Source organism: Rhinopithecus bieti, unplaced genomic scaffold (assembly GCF_001698545.2).
Source record: "Rhinopithecus bieti isolate Rb0 unplaced genomic scaffold, ASM169854v2 scaffold_32008, whole genome shotgun sequence".
Lineage (NCBI taxonomy): Eukaryota > Metazoa > Chordata > Mammalia > Primates > Cercopithecidae > Rhinopithecus > Rhinopithecus bieti.
This window is the reverse complement of record NW_016814433.1, coordinates 3,957,356-3,978,244: the sequence shown is the minus strand read 5'-3', so window position 1 is coordinate 3,978,244 and position 20,889 is coordinate 3,957,356. Positions and strand designations below refer to the sequence as shown.

Genomic DNA, 20,889 nt, shown 5'->3' with positions numbered 1-20,889 from the left:
TTTTGAGATGGAGTCTTGCTGTCTGTTGCCCAGGCTGGAGGGCAGTGGTGCAATCTCGGCTCACTGCAACCTCCGCCTTCTGGGTTCCAATGATTCTCCTGCCTCAGCCTCCCAAGTAGTGGGATTTCAGGCACCTGCCACCACGCCAGAATAATTTCTGTATTATTAGTAGAGATGGGAGTTCACCATGTTGGCCAAGCTGGTCTCGAACTCCTAACCTCAAGTGATCCACCCGCCTCAGCCTCCCAAAATGCTGGAATTACAGGTGTGAGCCACCGCGTCTGGCTGGGTTTAATATTTCAGAAGCAAAACTGTTCTGGAATACAAGGCTCACACCAAGGAGAAGGCACTGAAGTTGAGGTGGCCAAGGAACAATAAGGTGGGCAAGACTAAGAATAGAGAGTAATGCCATGAGCCAAATGTTAAAGTCCCACAAGCACAAGACAAGGGAATGACCAGGAAGACGGCAGACAACAGTAAAGACCAGGATGAGGGTGGTAGAAGACACACAGCAGGCCTTAGACAAAGTATTCTAGACAAGGACAGAGGCGTCGTGCTGTTGAAACAGGAATGGAGAACAGGAAGAATGCCCCGGTGGGAACCTCAGAGCTCAAGGTACAGGCTCTTGTGCAGGGGCATCCTGAAGGGTCATCTGGACTAGCCTCTGGCCAGTCAGTGGATGTTTTTGCCTGTCAGCTTCATGACAGCCTTTACCACGGGAAAGTCTCCTTTCTTTCTTCCCTCACTTCAAATTAAGAAATAATTCAATACCTTGTCAGTAGAAACACCTAGTGATAAATAATTGAAACTTACCCCTACTTTCCGTAAAAGATCCCCCACGATGTTTAGTGCTGATATCCTAGCAGAGGGAGTTAGTGGACTGGTACCAAAACCGTTTGGTATAGCTAGAGAAAAATAAAAGCTGAGTGATTACACTTGCAGTTTCCTTGATATTTGGGTTTTGTTGTTGATGTTACAACGTAGTGTAACACTCAACGCAATATCAACAAACAACTTCCAACTATGGACAAAGTACAGATACCATAAATAGGCTTAACCACTCTCCAATGGGTGGATATTTACATTATATCAAATTTTTATTTTTATATCAAATATATATAATTAAATTATATCAAGTAATGCTACAAGGACATATACTCTTACACATCTAGACAAGTATTTCTGGAAAAGAGATTCCTAAAATAGAACTGCCGGCTCAGGCATACATCCATTTTTTTCACCTTGACAGACCCTGCCAAAATGCTCTCTAAAAGCCTGTACTAACATCAGCAATCTATGTGGGGTGCCCTTGATAATACTAGGTATTATCTTTTTTTTTTTTTTTGGACAATTTGATAGTCACGTTGTTTTACTTTCTATTTCCATAGTAACTAATCATTTGAATCTCTTCTGAAAATCAGCTGTTTAGTCTTTGTATGTTTCTCCACTGGTTTATCTTTCCTCCTGTAATCTATCTGTAAGAGTTCTATACATTCTGAATATTCACCCTTTCTCTTACATACATTGTATCTCTCAGTGTGACATTCATCTTGTAAATGCTGTGTTTTGGTAGGAGAACCTTTGGCTTCTCCATCTTAATGTCATAATCTTTCCCACACTTTCTCTTAGTATTTTTCTATGTTTTTTACATTCAGATCATTTAATTCACCTAAAAATTATAGTGTCTATAAGACACATACCTAATTTCTTTCCTCTAAATGGATAGCCAATTGTCCTAGTATCATTTAGGGAAAACTCATCTCATCTGAAATGGCACTATAACTATAAACTAAATTCCCTAAATATATGAATATATTTCCGTTCCATTGAATTATTAGCCTATTCTATCAGAAGTATGCTACTTTAATTATTATAATGTTAAAATACATTTTGATATCTCAAAAAGCAAAGGTCCTTCTTGTTATTAGCCTATTTCAAGCTCTTCTCAGCTGTTCCTGCACATTTACTATTCCAGAATAATTTTAATACCAACATAGCAATTTTTAAAATCGTGTTCGGCTTTTTATTAGAAGTTGAAATTATAGATTGACTTGGGAAGAATGGATACTGTAAGAAAATTCAGTCTTCCCATTCAGAATCATAGTATTTACCATGATATTTACCCACATCTTCTTCCGCACTCAGTAATGTTTTCAGTCGTGCACATTTCTTAATTTTTAAGAGATAATATGACATCATGATTAAGGGCTCTTGAGCTGAACTACTGTATACAAATCCAGTTCAGCCATTGGGTAAGTTACCCATATGGAAAAGGGGATAAATAACAACTACCTCATCATAAAGTTGTTGTGAAGTTTAAATTAGTTAATGTACTTTAAAAATGCACGTAGTAAGTACTCAATAAAGGTTAGCTATTATTTTTTATGTTTGTTTTCCACAGAGTGCTAATCAGCAACGAGAATACTTGAGTGGGGTTTTTGTTGTTTCTTATCCTTCTTCTCCTCTAGAATGCAATCTCATTGCAGGTAGGGGCTTTGTCTTACCACTGCGCTCCCAGCATCTAGAAAAATGCATGACATATAATAGGTGCTCGATGTGCTATAAAACACTGCTGTACTGTTCTTGGCAGGGATTTCTAGATCTCATTTTTCCCTATTTGAGTTTTATATTTTAGGTGTTATTAAACCTGTGCTTTTATGGTAAGGTGCATTAAATGCTTTTTAGAAACAAACATTGTAGGCCAGGCACAGTGGCTCACACCTGTAATCCCAGCACTTTGGGAGGCTGAGGTGGGTGGATCACCTGAGGTCAGGACTTTGAGACTGGCCTGACCAACAGAGCGAAACCCCATCTCTACTAAAAATACAAAATTAGCTGGGTGTGGTGGAGGGTGCCTGTAATCCCAGCTACTTGGGAGGCCGAGACAGGAGAATTGCTTGAACCCAGGAGGTGGAGGTTGCAATGAGCCAAGATCGCACCAATGCACTCTAGCCTGGGCAAAAAAAGCAAAACTCCGTCTCAAAAAAAAAAGGAAAAGAAACATTGTAAAAAATAAAATACAATTAAAGACAGACCACTTCAGAAAGACCAGCTCTAAGATCTCACCAATTTCTCTGACTACCTGCTGCTGCTCACAATTCTGTGCTTGTTTTTTTTTGGCGGCGGGGGACGCAGTCTCGCTCTGTCGCGGAGGCTGGAGTGCAGTGATGCAGTCTTGGCTCACTGCAAGCTCCACCTCCCAGGTTCACACCATTCTCCTGCCTCAGCCTCCCGAGCAGCTGGGACTACAGGCGCCCGCCACCACGGCCGGCTAATGTTTTGTATTTTTAGTAGAGAGGGTTTCGCGGTGTTAGCCAAGATGGTCTCAATCTCCTGACCTCGTGATCCGCCCGCCTCAGCCTCCCAAAGTGCTGGGATTATAGGCGTGAGCCACTGCACCCTACCAATTCTGTGCTTTCTTGTAATGAAATTGCAGTGATCTAGTACACAGCAGCTTTTACGTTAGCCCGTGAAAATTCATGCTATTGGTTCCAGCCTAAAAACGTATATATTAAGCAAATATTACTGCCATACAGTTGGCACATCTCATGATGTGCCAGAGCAGGCTCCATGTCCTGCTGACTTCCCAAGTCCCTGAATGAAAACTCTTAACGGGCTATTAAAAAAAAAAGTGCACCACCTATGGGTGTCACCTCAACTGAGGGTTTTCAGTATTCTGATGAGTCTTCAACTAAAGGATTTTCAGATCTGCATAATTCTAATCAGTAACATAAAACCAAAACTGTTAGTCCTCAGATGTAATTGGGAAATCTTCAAATACACAAGTGGCTAGTCTGAAAAACTGACCGCAAGGGCTCCTGGTGACTGCTAATAATCTATTGCCTGCCCTTTGTCCTCAGCAGTAAACCTGGCACATACTAGTGCAATTAGTAACACCTTATGACCATATAGCACTTTCACATACTTTATCTGATATCATCTCGTAACAAGGCAAAGACAAGTGGAATTATCTACTGAAGGGCCACTGAGCACTTGAAATGTGGTTAATGTGACCAAGAAACTTAATTTTATATTTTATTTCATTTTAGTATACATTTAAATAGCCACATGGGCTGGTGATAATATACTGAGTAGCAGAGACATACAGAGCTCACTGTACTAGCTGCCCACACAGCATTCTGAAAGAGAAAACCCCATATTTTACAAAGGGTGGGACGACAGCTTCAATATAGGGTGGGGAAAAAAAAGCATGGGGGGATGAGAGTAGCTGAAATATGAACTGCGAGCTGCAAAATCTAAACAAATCTCAATTGAGAGCTTTAGGATTCTATTGTAAGGTTCTATCTAGTGGCTACTAGACGGTTTTTCTGCTTATGTGGATTGAGAAAAACACACTGGCTGATGGCAATGTGAGTATTCTGTATGTGCCAATCATCAATTACTCCGAATGATGCTTTTGAAAATGGCAGCTCCTGAAGCATGTAACAGAATGGGCATGTCTACTCAAGCTGGTCTTACATGAGTCTGAAAGGCAACTTAATGATTCTCTGTACATTCTATGTAGAAACACCTCAGGTCTCCCAGGATATGGAAAGTGGCAAAAGGAAGAAATAAAACTGTATTTAAATATCATCCCCAAATCTGTATGTGACAAAGAGATGTGCACAAACATACACAAGCACACAATAGAAAAAAAAACTCAAAATGTTAATGGTGGGTGCCTGTAAGTGGTAAGATAACATGATTTTTATTTTCTTTTTTTTCTGTGTTTTTAAAATTTTCTACCTAAACGTACTGCTGTAATCGCAAAATCTATTGCTATCATCAAAAAATAAACTTTCCTTAAAAACCTTTAACTTTTAAAAATCTCATCTTAAATGTAGCCATTGTTTCACTGTTTCCTATGTATGAGTGGCCTAGGAAAACAATTCCTTCTTCTGTTTCACATAGCACTAGACTTCACCAACTTTTAAACTAAAATTACTCTTTAAACCTTAGCAACCGCCTTCAGCAACAAACCCCCTTAAGCTGATCATCTAACACACGGCCTCAAAAAGAAAAGACATTACAAACCTTTCGGTGATGGAAAAGTGTTCTCCGTTCCTTTGCCAACGGGGGTAGCTGGCAAAGAGAGTGATGCTTGGACGGCGGAGTCCATCTTTTCACAGTCTAGAGTTGGAGAGCTAGGAGCCGACTTTCTAGTTACTTCCTGTTGTCTTTCCCGAACTGCTAGTTCTTGCCTTAAATCTGTAAAATATTCCAAACAAGGGCAGGAATACTCACTAGAGGGAGCAAATATATCTAGAAAAGTGACATCTAAAATGTCATAAAGACCTTCTTCCTAAATTACTATTTCTCAAAAACGAATTTTCTATTTAATTATTAACAACTTTTATTTCTAGGGGAATAAAAATGGCAAAACTACTGTCTAAATTATCTTTTAGAATTTAAAATGTTATAATCTGAGAGAAATTACTTATGCTCGTATGCAAAAGTAACAGTGCAGAGTCCACGGTACAATTCACACAAAAGTAAATATTCTTCACCAACTCATTTGCTTTTATTTTCAAATGATGTAGTTTTGGGGTTATTGCAAAATCAACTAAGTGCATTTTTGTAATTTTAAATGGGTTGGCATTAACTATTATCACGATGAAATATTTAGTTTTAGAAAAGAAGTATTCAGAGTGGTTTAAATTTTTGTCATTCTTCTTGCTTTGTTGCCCAGGCTAGAGTGCAGTGACACAATCTCGGCTCACTGCAACCTCCACCTCCTGGGTTGAAGAGATTCTCCTGCCTCAGCCTCCCAAGTAACTGGGATTACAGGGGCACACCATCACACCTGGCTAATTTGTTTTCTATTTTTAGTAGAGACAGGGTTTCACTATGTTGGTCAGGCTGGTCTCGAACTCCTGACCTCAAATGATCTGCCAGCCTCAGTCTCCCAAAGTTCTGGGATTACAGGCGTGAGCCACCACACCCAGCCAATATCAGGTTTTTAACCCAAAATTAATGTTATCTTTTCCGATTATGCAATTTAACCTACAGAATATTTGCTTACGTTAAAAAAGGAACAAAGTCATCCCCCTTTTGGGCATGTATCCAAAAGAATTCAAAACAGGATCTCAAAGAGGTATTTGCACACCCATGTTCACAGCGGCATCATTTGCAAGAGCAAGAGATGGGAGCAACTCGATGTCCACCCACAGATGAACAGATAAAGAAAATGAATACATACAATGGAATATTATTCAGCCTTAAAAAAGAAGGAAATTTTGTCACATACTACACATGGATAAACCTTGAGGACATTATGCTAAGTAAAATAAACCAGTCACAAATACTGTATAATTTCCCTTATATGAGGTTTCATAGAAAGTAGAACTGTGGTTGCCAGGGGCTGAAGGGAAGGGAAAATGGGTAGTCACTATTCAAAAGGTATAGTTTCAGTTTTGCAAGATGAAAAAGTTCTAAAAATTTATTTACACAACAATGTGACTATACTTAACACTACTGGAGTATACACTTTAAAATGGTTAAGAAGCCAGGCACAGTGGCTCACACCTGTAATCCCAACATTTTGGGAGACAGAACCAGAAGGATCACTTAAGGCCAAGGGTTCAAGACCAGCCTGACCAACATACTGAGCCCATCTCCACAAGAAAAAATTTTTTTAATTAGCCAGATGGGGCCAGGCATGGTGGCTCACGTCTGTAATCCCAGCACTTTGGGAGGCCAAGGTGGCCGGATCATGAGGTCAGGAGTTCGAGACCAGCCTGACCAACACGGTGAAACCCCATCTCTACTAAAAATACAAAAATCAGCTGGGTGTGATGGCGGGCACCTGTAATCGTAGCTACTCGAGAGGCTGAGGCAGGAAAATCGTTTGAATCTGGGAGGCGGAGTTTGCAGTGAGCCAAGATTACACCATTGCACTCCAGCCTGGGCGAAAGTGTGAGACTATGCCTCAAAAAAAAGTTGACTCTAAGCTTCTTCTGGCATAGGGACAGTAAGGTAAGGGAAGACAAACACAATTGTCCCTCGGTATACATGGGGATTGGTTCCAGGACCCCCACGTACACCAAAATTGGCGCATACTGAAGTCCCACAGTCGGCCCATATATATGAAAAGTCCGCCCTCCATATACAGGGTTTTGAATGGCATGAATACTGTATTTTCAATCTGTGTTTGGTTGAAAAAAATCAGAGGATAAGTGGACGCATACAATTCAAACCCATATTGTTCAAGGGTCAATTGTATTCTTTAAGTTATAGATTTTACCTCTTGCTTCATCCTTTAACCTCTGCACAGAGACCAACAAAGATTCCTTTTCATCAAGTTCACTTTCTAAAAATGCGTTTCGTTCAATGGCCTGATTTAGCCTTTGTTCAAAGTCTTCCAGTGAAACTATTGTTGCCCTAAAAAGAAAAATTAGAGTACATGAATTAAATAAATAACATGTGCAAACAGATAGTACAAAAGGAAACTGTCAGTTTATCTCATGACATTTCCTGACCTAGCCAGCCTGGTCCCATTCAAAGAAGATGATCCTGCCCCTTCCTGACCACTGCTGGCACTTAGTGTCTCTATCATTTGGGCAATATATGCAATATATTCTCTTAAATTCCCATCTATTCCTTAATGTTCCCTACGGAAAGGCTGTTTGTTACACTATTTATATCTCCACTGGGTTTTGAACACAATACAATTTAAGTTTACACATTTTCAGAAAGAAAACTTTTCAAAACTTGTAATATATGTAAGAGTTTGTTTAAAACATTAAGTCCCAAGTCAGGGAACCTAAGGCCTATTCACACTGACTTCCTAGAACTAAATCAAAAGGAAAACCCCAACTTTCCACATCTAAGTCACAAAAGGACCAGAGTCACAAAAAGACCCTTTGCTTGCTGCAACCACTCAGACATTTGCATAGGGTGTCCCTTTGTAACTTCAACTTCACTTCAGCCTCTGACTGGCTGCCCTCCACAACCAATCAGGCTGCTGCCTCCTTTACGCCCTGAAGCAGCTTGCCCACTGTTTTTAACTAGGGTATTATCATAGTGAATGTACGTATCTGTCACACCCAATGGTAGTGACCAGACTAGCTCCGCATCTGTAAGTTTAGCATCATGTCACTCACTTAAGATTACTGGATAAATATTAAGGAAGGAAATACCAGGAAACAATTATAAAGCAATAGGAATTAAGTTTGGAATGGTTAAGAAACAACTAATTACAGATGCATAAAAGTTTGGCAACAGAGATAGCAAGCCACTGTAGGTTGCTCAGAAAATGTGAACTGAAATCAACATTTTAAGAAAATCCATCAGTCAGTATTAAAACAAAAGAGAATAAAAAAGAATAGAAATATAAAGACCTATCAGCTAGAAGGTAACTACAGAATCCAGGTATAAGATGTGAGGACCTACAGGAAGTATGGAAGTGTTAAGAGCACAGAGGGAAGATGGGGGAATGCATGAGATAGTTTTAAAAAAAAAAAAAAAAAAAAAAAAAACCTAGGCTGGGGGAGGTGGCTCACGCCTATAATCCTAGCACTTTGGGAGACCGAGGCGGGCAGATCACTTGATGCCAGGAATTCAAGACCAGCCTGGAAAACATGGCAAAACCCCGTCTCTACTAAAAATACAAAAATTTGCTGGGTGTGGTGGCACATGCCTATAATTCCAGCTACTTGGAAGGCTGAGGCACAAGAATCTCTAGAACCTGGGAGGCAGAGGTTGCAGTGAGCCGAGATCATGCCACCACACTCCAGAGTGGGCGACAATGCGAGACCCTGTCTCAACAAAAACAAAACAAAACAAAACAAAACAAAACCAATAGGATCGACCATAGTGTATGAAAGAAGGAAAAAAGAAAAATTGAAAGAGAAAAGCTTTGAAGGGCATTATCTGGGAGATGAGGATTTGGGGTTCCTTTCCATCCGATGAGTTACAGGTGACAAGAAATACCAGTCGCAAATGTTCTGGGACTAAGATCTAGGGGAAGAGCCTAATAAAGATTTTAATCACTAATTACCAACGTGGTTTTTTCTAACAAAATGCAGTCATTCGTTTACCTTTTGGCTCGCTCCAGGTCGTCGTTGGCCTGCTCCAGCTCTCTCACATACTTATGCAACTGCTCCTTAATGGCCCGAGTCTGACTTAAATCATCTTCTAACACTGAGACCTGCTTATAACTCTGTGCATATTGATGCTCTAGCTTCTCCTGAAGGCATCAGTATAGGAAAGTACATGTCATTAATATACAGTCCTCTTTAATAAAGAGGTAACTCAAGTTAAAAGGGTGGGGGGGAACCCGAGGAATTTACCCACACTCTTGTAACAATTATTTTAAAAACAACTAAATGACACATTCATTCTAAGTACCTAAACTCGTGTTAAATTCTGTCAACCATTCTCCTCTCAGAAAGAAACCCAGTAACAATCTCTCTGAAAAGAAGTAATATAAAAAACCCTTGCCTCAAAATCCCCAAACTTGTTGAGGAAACCTCTGGGTTTTCAGGCTAAATGCGGCCCAGGGTAAGCACAGAGTTCAAATTCCCTACCTTTTACCTGCCCACCCAACCTTCCCCAAACCCACCCACTGCCCAGACACTAAACACCCTCAAGCATGTGGCTACAGCAGATGGTGAAGGGCAGAGAAAGGAGTTAATCCTTTTGCTCCTGAAAATTCCTTTTAGAAGGGAAATTTTAACCCAAACTAAACTCCAAAACTGAAAGGGCTATGAACAATAATGAAATAAATGCATATTCCCTATCAATATAATTATATACATACAGCAGAATGACGCAATCTATCTGTCAAAACAAATAATCAGGTAGCTTTTGAAAATTATAGGAACTATAATAATATAGCTAGGAACATTATAGCTAGAAAAGTGACAGCTACAAAGTTTCAAAGTGAATTCCTAAACTCTAAACCATCTTTTTCCCCTGGTTCCATGAAAGAAAACATTTTATTCAAAATTTCACTTTAAGCCTTTTTTTCAAACTATTTTTTGTCACCTGCTTCTCTTAAGCACCTGAAAAATATATTTCTCATTTTAATAAAACCCAACACATTAGACACCAGCGTCTATCGCTGCAGTTACCTTTAATGCCTCCACTTCATATTTCAGTCTTTGGTTATCAGCCTGTAAGTCTCTATTTCTTTGTTCAGCCTGTACTAATTGTGCCTCCAACTCTGCTTCTAATTCTCTGCTTCCTTCCTGGAATTCAACTAGCTCATCCCGAGCTTCCTGGAAGCTAATCAGAAACAAAGTGGGAAAGACGAGTTACACTAGGAACCACAAGGATTGTCTTGGAGGTGATTCTATAGCAATTGGATAATTTTTGCTTGAATGCTAATGCTGTCATAAAATATAAAGACAATCTGTTTTGCATCTCTTACTGTATATATTCAGGGTTCAATGAAAATGACAAGCCCAAAAAGGAGCCACAAGTTAGTGATTATAATATTTAAGAAAAGTAAGGCTACATGGCTCAATACTATTAGCTTCTTCCACCACAGAACTCAGATGCGAGAAAATGCATTTTGCTTTCATTAAAGTAACAAATTTGGCATTTCCTTCTACGATATTCAACAGACATCATATTCACATCACCATAGAATTGCTGCATATCTCTCTAAATACATTTATTCTCATGACTATTTCAAAATTAGGTAGTTATTACATTCACTTCTGTATCTTTTTTTATTTAATGCATTAATAGAGAAGTACCTATTACTATGCCACAAATTAGTTTAATATTTAGATAACTTTTTTCAATATAATTGATTTTCTTTGTAATTCTATTATTCTATGCATTTAAAAATATTATGCTGAGTCCATAGGCTACCCCAGCCTATTAAGACATCTATGACACAGAAAAAGATTAAGAACCCTGCCATAGATACACACCTTTCATATCCACTGGCACAACAGAATAACTGACTTCGGTAACAATAATGAAAGGGCAGTGAAAGGTTTGATAAGACTTAGTAAACTCTGTTAACCAAAATAGGAAAATGTATCAATATTTTATTTAGAAAGATCCCATTTTTAAAAAAGAAATTTGAGACAAGTTTTGGTGCTTAAAAGGTTGTTACCTAAAAGTTCTTCCAACCAAATAACTGAAATTTTATAAAACGTTCCATACCCCTGAAGCTCCTCCCGCTCCCTCAAAGCTTTGCTGGCTCCAGACACTGATCATGCTTGCCTGAGGAGAACGTAAAGTCTGTTCTGTGGAGCCCTAGACAGTTTATCAGAATCTCCAAATGACCAAAATCATGAGGCAGAATCAGTGCCCCAAAGCACACCAAAGAGGGCCCGGTCTACTAAAAAGCATAAAGGAGGCAAACGACCGGAAGAAATCATAAATGACAGTTTTCCTACTATTTTAATAATTTGAACAATATAAAGACTTATGGCATGTTTACACTATTTAAATATAACCAATGTGGTGACTGTTTCTAGAATCTCAATCCTAGAATCCTAAATCTGCAATTCTAAATTTAGCTTTATGTTAAAAAGAAAAATGCACAAACAAGACATGGTGTATTCCAAACGCCCTCCCCTACTTTTACTGTGCTTTCCAACATTACCTTTGCTTATACTTCAAGGAAAGTTCCTTCCAATAAGCAGTTTCCTCCTTTAAACTTGAAAAATCTGGTATATCTTCACCATCCATGATCAAGAAAGCCTGTGAAATATTAAGGACAAACTGTTAACAAATTAGCGAACAGAGAAATCTAAGCAAAAGCATAAAATCTGGGACAACACTGAACTGCAGCATTCTGGAGGGAGTAAAACATGAGCGATCCAGTGGCTAACTCTCTTCCAACTCAGGCACGTCAATCACTTCACAGCTCCACTCTCAGGGACCGCTAGTATTGTGAATGAGATCATGACAAAAGTCCTTTGATACAAAGCAACAGGAGGCACTATCAGTTGCAGCATAGGTGCTGGGTGACTTGGGCCCACAGAATCACCCTGCACAGAGGTGTAGCGTCGGTTTAAGGCCACGTGGTCTTCTGGGAATCGGGAGACAGAAGCAAGCTTATTGTCAGAGATGCTGCTACCGCATGCATGCCCTTCCCAGGGGTACAATTGCTTCAAAATATCTGCTTGGAACATTTGATACCAGGTGACCCTACTAGAAAATCAGGCACCACAGTCCCAATAATTTACTATTATCAAATTTCTAAAATCTTCCAAAGCTTCCTTCCAAAAGTCCACTCATCTCCAACTTCAATGATCTCTCTTTCATCCTGGTTCTTCTCCCAAGGCATTCAGAGAGGGGGGAAAAAAGCAATTTAATTAACTTACATTTGGACTGGCTACTTAAAACTCCCAACTGATTGCCAGGCCCACTCTAGAGGCATGCCTACCGTCTCCTAGCACTCCCTCCCCACACATCCCACTCTATATTCTGGCCGTACTGTTCGAAACTGTCTTAACACACCATGCTCTTTCAGGTCTGGAAAGCTACTCCAGGTTTTCTCTACCTGGAGTGGATCCCCTAAATAGGAAAACTTCTATTTATCCTTAAAACCTAATTGTCATCTTTTCCAGAGAGGTTTTCTTGCCCTCCATTGGACAGCATTAAAATCTCCTGCATTCTTTGCTACCTCTGTACCCCACACATGCTTTCACTGATACAATTACCACAGAGCAATGCATTTGCTTATACCTTTGTGTCGCCTGTTAGGCTGGTTTACTTATTTCCGTTTCAGCCCAATGCCTGCACAATACTGGATACTCAATATTTACTGAATAAAACCATAATTCATTCAACCTATTCCATACTGGGCAGCAAGAACTCAAGACCAGCTTTAAAAGTACATTAATAGGCAGGATGCAGTGGCTCACACCTATAATCCCAGCACTTTGGGAGGCTGAGGCGGGTGGATCATCTGAGGTCAGGAGATCAAGACCAGCCTGGCTAACATGGTGAAACCCCGTCTCTACTAAAAATACAAAACATTAGCCGGGCGTGGTGGCAGGTGCCTGTAGTCCTAGCTACTCAAGAGGCTGAGGCAAGAGAATGGCGTAAACCCGGGAGGCAGAGCTTGCAGTAAGCCAAGATTGCGCCACTGCACTCCAGCCTGGGTGACAGAGCAAGACTCCATCTCAAAAAAAAAAAAAGTAAATTAATAAAAACCTGGAGATGCAGAGAACTTCGAGTTTATCTAGCACAAGCCACTCAGGAAGGTTTAGCAAAAAAAAAAAGGAAAATTATTTTTACAAGAATGAACGGTTAAATCTCTCTGCGTCATCAAACACAGAACACAGTGGAAGTTCAATAAATAATTTGAATTGAGGCTGGGCACGGTGGCTCATGCCTATAATCCCAACACATTGGGAGGCGGGAGGCTGAGGCAGGAGGACTGCTTGAGCCCAGAAGCAGTGAGGCTGCAGTAAGCCATGATTTTGAGGCTGCAGTGAGCCATGACTGTGCCACTGCACTCCAGCCTGGGTAACACAGCAAGACCCTGTCTCTTAAATAAATAAATAAATAAATAAATAAATAAATATCTGAACTGATTTATAATCATCCTTTCAATATTCCCTCTTGACTTTCAAAGTACCACTTTATTAACATCTGAATTCCTATTTCAGGAATGGAGTGAGCAAAAAGATGTGTGGGTAGTTTACTTCTACCTCACAATGTACCACCATATATTAAATCAATATGAGAAAATTCATCATTATCAGTTAGACAAAAGTATTAATCTGACACATGGGCAGCCACATTCAGTCACTGACATAGGCTCAGTACAGCCTCCACATCGAAGAACAGGGAGCTGATGGGATTTCTGGGAAGAACCTTAGAGATAACCACTGCACACTAGCTACCTCAAATCATCATCATCCAGCCCTGAAATACAAATGGACAACCAAGAGCCATCTGATAAATAAGAAAATCCAGTAGCATGAATAAGAAAATTTTAGGACCTACTGAGAGGAAACAGACAATTCAGGAAATGAGATTTTTTCTTATACAAGAACTCAGGAGGTACTAGACAAAGACTTAAAAAAAAAAAAAAAAAGTCAGCAGGGCTACCTCCTACACATTTCCTGAGACAAGTACAAAAGAAGGGAGAAAATCATGACCTGGACAGCATGGGATGCAGGAAAGACAGGCTCCAACCTAGGGCTGCAACGAGAAGTCCCAGGATGAAGCCCAGTCCATCTGGCCCATAGAATGCTTCAGACAGATGGACAACACCAAGAAAAACAAGGAATCCCACAGAACAGATAGCATAGAGCACGAGTAAAAAGCTAGATATATTTAAGGTTGTAGTGAAGACGTGTTACTCTACTGTCACTAAGAAAAAGAGCAATTTAAAAGCTCAGGAAAATAAAAAAAGCAACACAAGAAAGTCCTGATCCTTATATAAAGCATTTTGTAAGTTAATGATTTCAACTCTAAAATTTGTAATGTATTGCTTTTATCTTATTTGAGGCAACTGGGATAAGTTCCATGACTGTGTAGCCATTGATGAACTTCCTGTTTTTGGTCTTAGCTTTGCCCTAAGTCCCATATGCTGCTCTCTTGGAAGCTTCCAGGATTTGGTGAACAAAATTGTATTCTCGTTTTTTATGCCCCTCTGGTTTTGTAGCCTTTGATGATAATACCTGTCAGCCTTGATCTTCCCAAAATGATTACTTCTTGCCTTTTTAGCTTATAATGATTTGGCAGCCATCTCAGTCCCTGAAATATTTTGTCATGCTTTGTATTGCCCCTAGATTACCTATCTGCCTTTCTGGGGCTGAATGCCTAGTGCTGCTTCTGTACTGAACATTTGATTGACCGGCTGGATCAGTTTTATTTTGAGTTTTCAGTACTCTTTCTGTTACTGTGCAGCATTTGATGATATTGCCAATAGTGTGGTCTGTGAACCAGTATCATTAGGAAAGTTCCTAATGACTGTTAGATACCTTCCTTGGCATCGATCATTTATTTGAAGGTGTTTAAATGTGGAGCCAATTCTTCCACAAAAAGAGTTAGGATTGTTTTGAATCTATAAATGTTATTCAGGAGTCCACTTCAAATCATTTCCATGTGGGGGTATTTTTTGTTGGTTTTGACCCATTTACATAGTATCAGAGGACCTACTAGCAGCTAATGCTTTGAAGGGCGCTTAAGTAGTGATCCCTGAGGAATAGCATTGTTTACCCCTCTGGATGTACTGCGAGTATCCATTTGTCTCTGACTTTTGGTTCTTGAACAGGGACATATTCCTAATACAACACCAACTTTTCCATGAGTGTCCCCTAATAACTCAGGTTTTAAATAGCCTTTTGCATGAAACTTTTTGAGAATCAATTTCTGGCCCTTGCATCCTCTTTGTCCAACTACTTACATTCAGTGTCAAATAATTCTAGCAAAATTATTTTACTTCACACTCATTCTTTATTTTCTTTTTTTTTTTTTTTTTTTGAGACAGAGTCTCACTCTGTTGCCCAGACTGGAGTGCAGTGGTGCAATCCCAGTTCACTGCAACCTCCGACTCCCTGATTCAAGCAATTCTCCTGTTTCGGCCTCCTAAGTAGCTGGGATTACAGGCACACACTACCACACCTGGCCAATTTTTGTATTTTTAGTAGAGATAGGGTTTCACCATGTTGGCCAGGCTAGTCTTAAACTCCTGACCTCATGATCTGCCCTTCTTGACCTCCCAAAGTGCTGCCATTATAGGCGTGAGCCACCACGCCCAGCCACATTCTTTATTTTCTTGCTGAATCTTACGTGAATTGAATGTTGACCATAACTTTTCTAATCAACAGGCTATTTTCACAACCCACTTATTGGCCCCTCTAACAGTATTAGGTTACTATGTTGGATATAATTTACTAAAAGGACCATCAGCTCCTCCAGATCAAACCAACGTAAAACATTTAACCAAGAATAAGTCATAGGAGCAGCATAGCATAGTAGTTAAGAGCCCAGACCCTGAAGCCAAACTGCCCAAGTTTGAAGTCACACCTGGAAGTTCTGATTTGCTACTGATGCATCTACTCACTACTTGGGTGACTTTGGGCAGGTTACTTAATTACTCAGTGCCCCATTTCATTTCCTCACCTGTAAAATGGGGATAATCATTAAAATGAGGTTATGAAGTGAGCTAATATTTGTAAAGTACTTAGGACAGAACCTGGCACATAGTAAAAACATAAATGTTCAATAAGTTAAATAAAAATTGGTAGTTCAGGCCAGGCGCAGTGGCTCACACCTGTAATCCAGCACTGTGGGAGGCCGAGGTGGGTGGATCACGAGGTCAGGAGATCGAGACCATCCTAGCTAACATGGTGAAACCCTGTTTCTACTAAAAATAAAAAAATTAGCCAGGCGTGGTGGCAGGCACCTGTGGTCCCAGCTACTAGGGAGGCTGAGGCAGGAGAATGGCGTGAACCCAGGAGGCAGAGCTTGCAGTAAGCCGAGATTGCGCCACTGCACTCCAGCCTGGGCAACAGAAGCGAGACTCTGTCTGAAAAAAGAAAAAATTAAAATTAAAAAAATTTAAAAAAAATAAAAATTGGTAGTTCAATAGCAGAACTTTCAAGTATGACCACAAAGTAAACAGGCTTCAAAATTTAAAACATGCAGATGATTATTTAAAATTGATCATTTCGAGAAGCTATATGCATATTCCAGTGATATCACCATTGCTGAAAACATTTCCAAAAGTTTTATGAATAGCCTTTATGAGCCACATTAAGAACAAAGCAGGCGAACAAAGCAGGCCAGGCGCAGTGGCTCATGCCGATAATCCCAGCACTTTGGCTCATTTTAATGATTATCCCCATTTTACAGGTGAGGAAATGAAATGGGGCACTGAGTAAGTAACCTGCCCAAAGTCACCCAAGTAGTGAGTAGATGCATCAGTAGCAAATCAGGCGGATCACTTGAGGTTAGAAGTTCGAGACCAGCCTGGCCAACATGGTGAAACCTCGTCTCTACTGAAAATGTGAAAAAAAAAAAAAAATTAGCTGGGTGTGGTGGCAGGCACCTGTAATCCCAGCTACTCAGGAGGCTGAGGCAGGAGAAACGCTTGAACCCAGGAGGAGGAGGTTGCAGTGAGCTGAGACTGTGCCACTGCACTCCAGCCTGGGCAACAGGGCGAGACTCCATCTCAAATAAAAGAAAAAAAAAAAGAACAAAGCAAACCTTCTTACTTTGTAGTCACACCTCATCTTTATTGCTTCCTAACAGGTATTATCCAGCTCTATCGCCCTACTTTCACCCATCAGATTTACTCTTTCTAAAAATCAGATTCCGGCCAGGCATGGTGGCTCACGCATATGATCTCAGCACTTGGGAGGCTGAAGTGGGAATGTCACTTGAGCGTAGAAGTTCAAGCCAGCCTGGATAACATGCTGAAACCCCATCTCTAACAAAAATACAAAAATGAGCTGGGTGTGGTGGCATGCACCTGTGGTCCCAGCTACTCGTGAGACTGAGATGGGAGGATCGCTTGAGTTAGGGAAGTTCAGGCTGCCGTAAGCCGTAATCGTTCCACTGCACTCCAGCCTGGGTGACAAAATGAGACCCTGTCTCCAAAAAAATGAAAACAAAAATCAGATTATTTACAAATAATAAAATTTGCTACCACTGCAGATACTCAAATGACAGGTGGGCACCTGAGGCAGGAGAATCGCTTGAACCCAGGAGGTGGAGGTTGCAGTGAGCCAAGATCGTGCCACTGCACTCCAGCCTGGACGGCAGAGGGAGACTCCATCAAAAAAAAAAAAAGTATTATTCTCTGCCCACCCCCACCCCATCTTTATTTAATACCAGGTCTCAATATGGACAGAGTCTCAAAAGCATGACAATTTTTACGTAAAGCATTATCATACCATGTATGACCTTCAGAAACCTAGCAACAATCAACTCATTTGAATTTAAAACAGCCCGTCCAAAATGCCTTTTATTTACAAGGAAATTACTCTGTGTACAATGGTAAGAAAATCTATTTTCAATATTGTTTCTGGTTAACAGTTCTACGATGGACTAATGACGCTGGAAGAGTTCTTTCAGAGCTCTTCCATGTTGGTATGTTGGTAATACATGCCTTTTTACTGAAATTCTACTGCTCTCAAAGATGACATTTACAGAATTTTTAACTCTTCGAAGTTGATCATAAACATGGTCTCTCTTTGATTCTATCAGACTTCTTTTTCTACTTTATGGAGTGCTCAGAAACTTACGTCAGAAGTAATTTTAAGCTTTAGTAACCAAATTTATCTCAGCATGGTTTACAATGAAAATAAGTTGTTTTGCAGATGTCATGAAAGCAAGATCTAAGTTTTACTAAGGTTCCTACTTATTTTAAGCTCCTTATCCAACTTCAATCTATTTAATTAAAAAAAATCAAAAGAACTACAGTTTCAGAAGATTTAACAACTTCCATCTGGATCAAGTCAACCTCTAACCAGGGCTGGCCAAAGGTTTTGTTTCTCATGCACTCTAATTTTAAATAACAATAATTTTAATAATAATTCAGAAGAGATATTTCAGTTGGTTTCCCTTTACTTCTCTTCAGACCATGACTTAACGCTGCATTGTGCCCATCAACTTCATGATTTAGCAAAGACATTACCCTGTCTTTTAAGCATATTAAGAGCAACACAGTTTAGCAGACAAAATGTTAACCAGCAACTCCTGAACAAGCTTCACAGTAAGATTTTTCTCATGACTGAGCAGCAGTTTTATCCTAGGTGAGTTTGCTCAAAAATAATTAAGTAATCTACCAACTTCTGGCATATCTTTGGCAAGTCACATTTTCTGCCTTGTTTTCTAGCTGAGAAGGGTATAAAAATCCCATGAAAAGAAACCAGAGGCCGGGCGCGGTGGCTCAAGCCTGTAATCCCAGCACTTTGGGAGGCCGAGATGGGCGGATCATGAGGTCAGGAGATCGAGACCATCCTGGCTAACACGGTGAAACCCCGTCTCTACTAAAAAATACAAAAAACTAGCCGGGCGAGGTGGCGGGCGCCTGTAGTCCCAGCTACTCGGAGGCTGAGGCAGGAGAATGGCATAAACCCGGGAGGCGGGGCTTGCAGTGAGCTGAGAACCGGCCACTGCACTCCAGCCTGGGCCACAGAGCGAGACTCCGTCTCAAAAAAAAAAAAAAAAAAAAAAAAAAAAAAGAAACCAGAACTCCGAGCCTAGAAATGTAAATTATGACCCAAGCTAAGCCACTCACCAGTTGATTGAACCTAAGTATAAATCAATTACCCCCATCCCAGCTCCATTTCTCCATCGAAATGGCGATAACATAATCAGCTGCAACCACAAGGTGATGCGGTTCGAAAGAGATAGAAAGAGAGTTCTGAAGCGTGTAAAGGTGCTACGTAAATAGAACGTAATAATTAGTAGGGATAGAACTTTCACCTGCTTTGCAAAACTTAAAGGGTCATCTCGTGGCTTACGGCTAGAAAAGAGTGGAGCACAGGTAACCCGAGCCAGTTGGTGACACTTTCCCGAACTCCAGGGGAGGATGATTAGCAGTTCTGGGCGGGAGTCAGGGGAATGCCAATCCGAGCCCAACGTGGGCTGCTCGCGCTCTCGCCCCCCATGGGAGAGAGGCACTGCGAGATCAAAATGCAACCCCGCTCCAAGACACCCTCGCAAATGAAGGAATTTCGGGGAGGGGGTAGGAGGAGGCGGGCTGGGCGCGCCGCTGCCACCTCCGACTGGGCCACTCCTTGCGCCGCCAGCGCCCCAGCCCGCGGTGCCACGTCCCGGCCTCCGTCACCGCCAGCCCTCACCCCACCCGGAACGGGGCACATCCTCCGGAGGCTACCGGGATCGTTCCCTTGCAGGCGCCCCTGGGGGACCACACGTCGGACCAGGGAAGGGAGGGGACAGAGCGGTTGGAACAGTTGTCCCCGGGCTGGCCGCCCCAGAAGCCGGCCCGGCCCGCCCCGGCAGAGCCTCAGACACGGCCCCGGGCCGAGAAGGCTCCCCAAGGGCAGGCCTCGGCGCCGCCGGCCCAGCGCAGCCCCTTAGGGAGCGGCCCCGCGCTGCAGGCTCACCTCCAATGTGTCAAAAGCGCATGTTCACCGCCGCTCGACCCACGTCTCCGCTCCGCTGGCCTGGCCAGGCCCGCCCAGCCGCTCGGCTCAGCTCCCCTCCGCAGCCCCGAGCTCCACTCCGCGTACCTCCGCGACCGGCTCCTCCCCGACACGTCAGGGACTGCCTGGGTGTCCGAGACCATTCTGTGACGCACGGGGGCGGGGCTCGGAGCATGCGCGGCAGCGCGCGGGTATGCGGGGCGGGGCGGGGCGGGGCGGGGCTAGTGTCACAGGGGGCGGGCCAGAGCCCGGCGCGCTGACGTCAAGCTGACGGCGTCCTCGTGCGCAGGTGCTCTTGGATTCTGGGACCGGCTGGTTATGGCTTCAGCAGTTCCCTGAAACTGCTATTCGGGAGAGTGGTGCCAAGACGGATGGGAACCTGCCTTCAGTTTTCCGGCCACCAAGGCCCTTCAAGGGTCCATGTGTCAGTGTTCCCGTTTATAAAACGAATCTCGGCTCATAGTTCACCTCCGAGTCCATTCCCCCTGCCCGAACACCCAATGGAACACCAGGGGCATTCTAAGCATCACTCCCACGAAGCTGTGTTGTTTTTACAGCACTTCCACTGCTTACATTTTGTATTTGTTCTCATCTTCCTCCAGTAGAATTCTAAGTTCTATGAGAGCTAGAACCTCTTATGCCTTGCTCATCCCAACAGATAACTTGGTTCTAGGCAAAGTGGACGCTCAAATATTTGATGAATGAATGAATGGATTCGTTGGCACCAAGGGGATTTTATATTTGCCCATTTATATATTGTATATATCTGAGCATATATTCATTTTGTATACATGCGTGTACGTGTGTGTATGGCTGTGGCTTTCTCCCCTCCAGGGCCCCAAGA

General features: G+C 41.8%; 1 protein-coding gene across 4 annotated transcripts in view; it reads right to left on the bottom strand.

Moving 5' to 3' along the window:
* Nucleotides 1-20,889, bottom strand: part of NDEL1 (nudE neurodevelopment protein 1 like 1) — a 65,680-nt gene that overhangs the window by 22,544 nt on the left and 22,247 nt on the right. For 3 of the 4 annotated variants that reach the window (XM_017850551.1, XM_017850554.1, XM_017850553.1), the window contains exons 1-7: nucleotides 20,007-20,196; nucleotides 11,567-11,664; nucleotides 10,074-10,227; nucleotides 9,039-9,187; nucleotides 7,244-7,380; nucleotides 5,035-5,208; nucleotides 814-905 (exon numbers count right to left, since the gene is read on the bottom strand). In XM_017850551.1, coding sequence (XP_017706040.1) covers nucleotides 814-905; nucleotides 5,035-5,208; nucleotides 7,244-7,380; nucleotides 9,039-9,187; nucleotides 10,074-10,227; nucleotides 11,567-11,652 — 792 coding nt within the window. In that variant the 5' untranslated portion in view covers nucleotides 11,653-11,664; nucleotides 20,007-20,196. Of the gene's footprint in view, nucleotides 1-813; nucleotides 906-5,034; nucleotides 5,209-7,243; nucleotides 7,381-9,038; nucleotides 9,188-10,073; nucleotides 10,228-11,566; nucleotides 11,665-20,006; nucleotides 20,197-20,889 lie in introns of those variants that run through there. The other variant, XM_017850552.1, reaches the window with a different exon arrangement.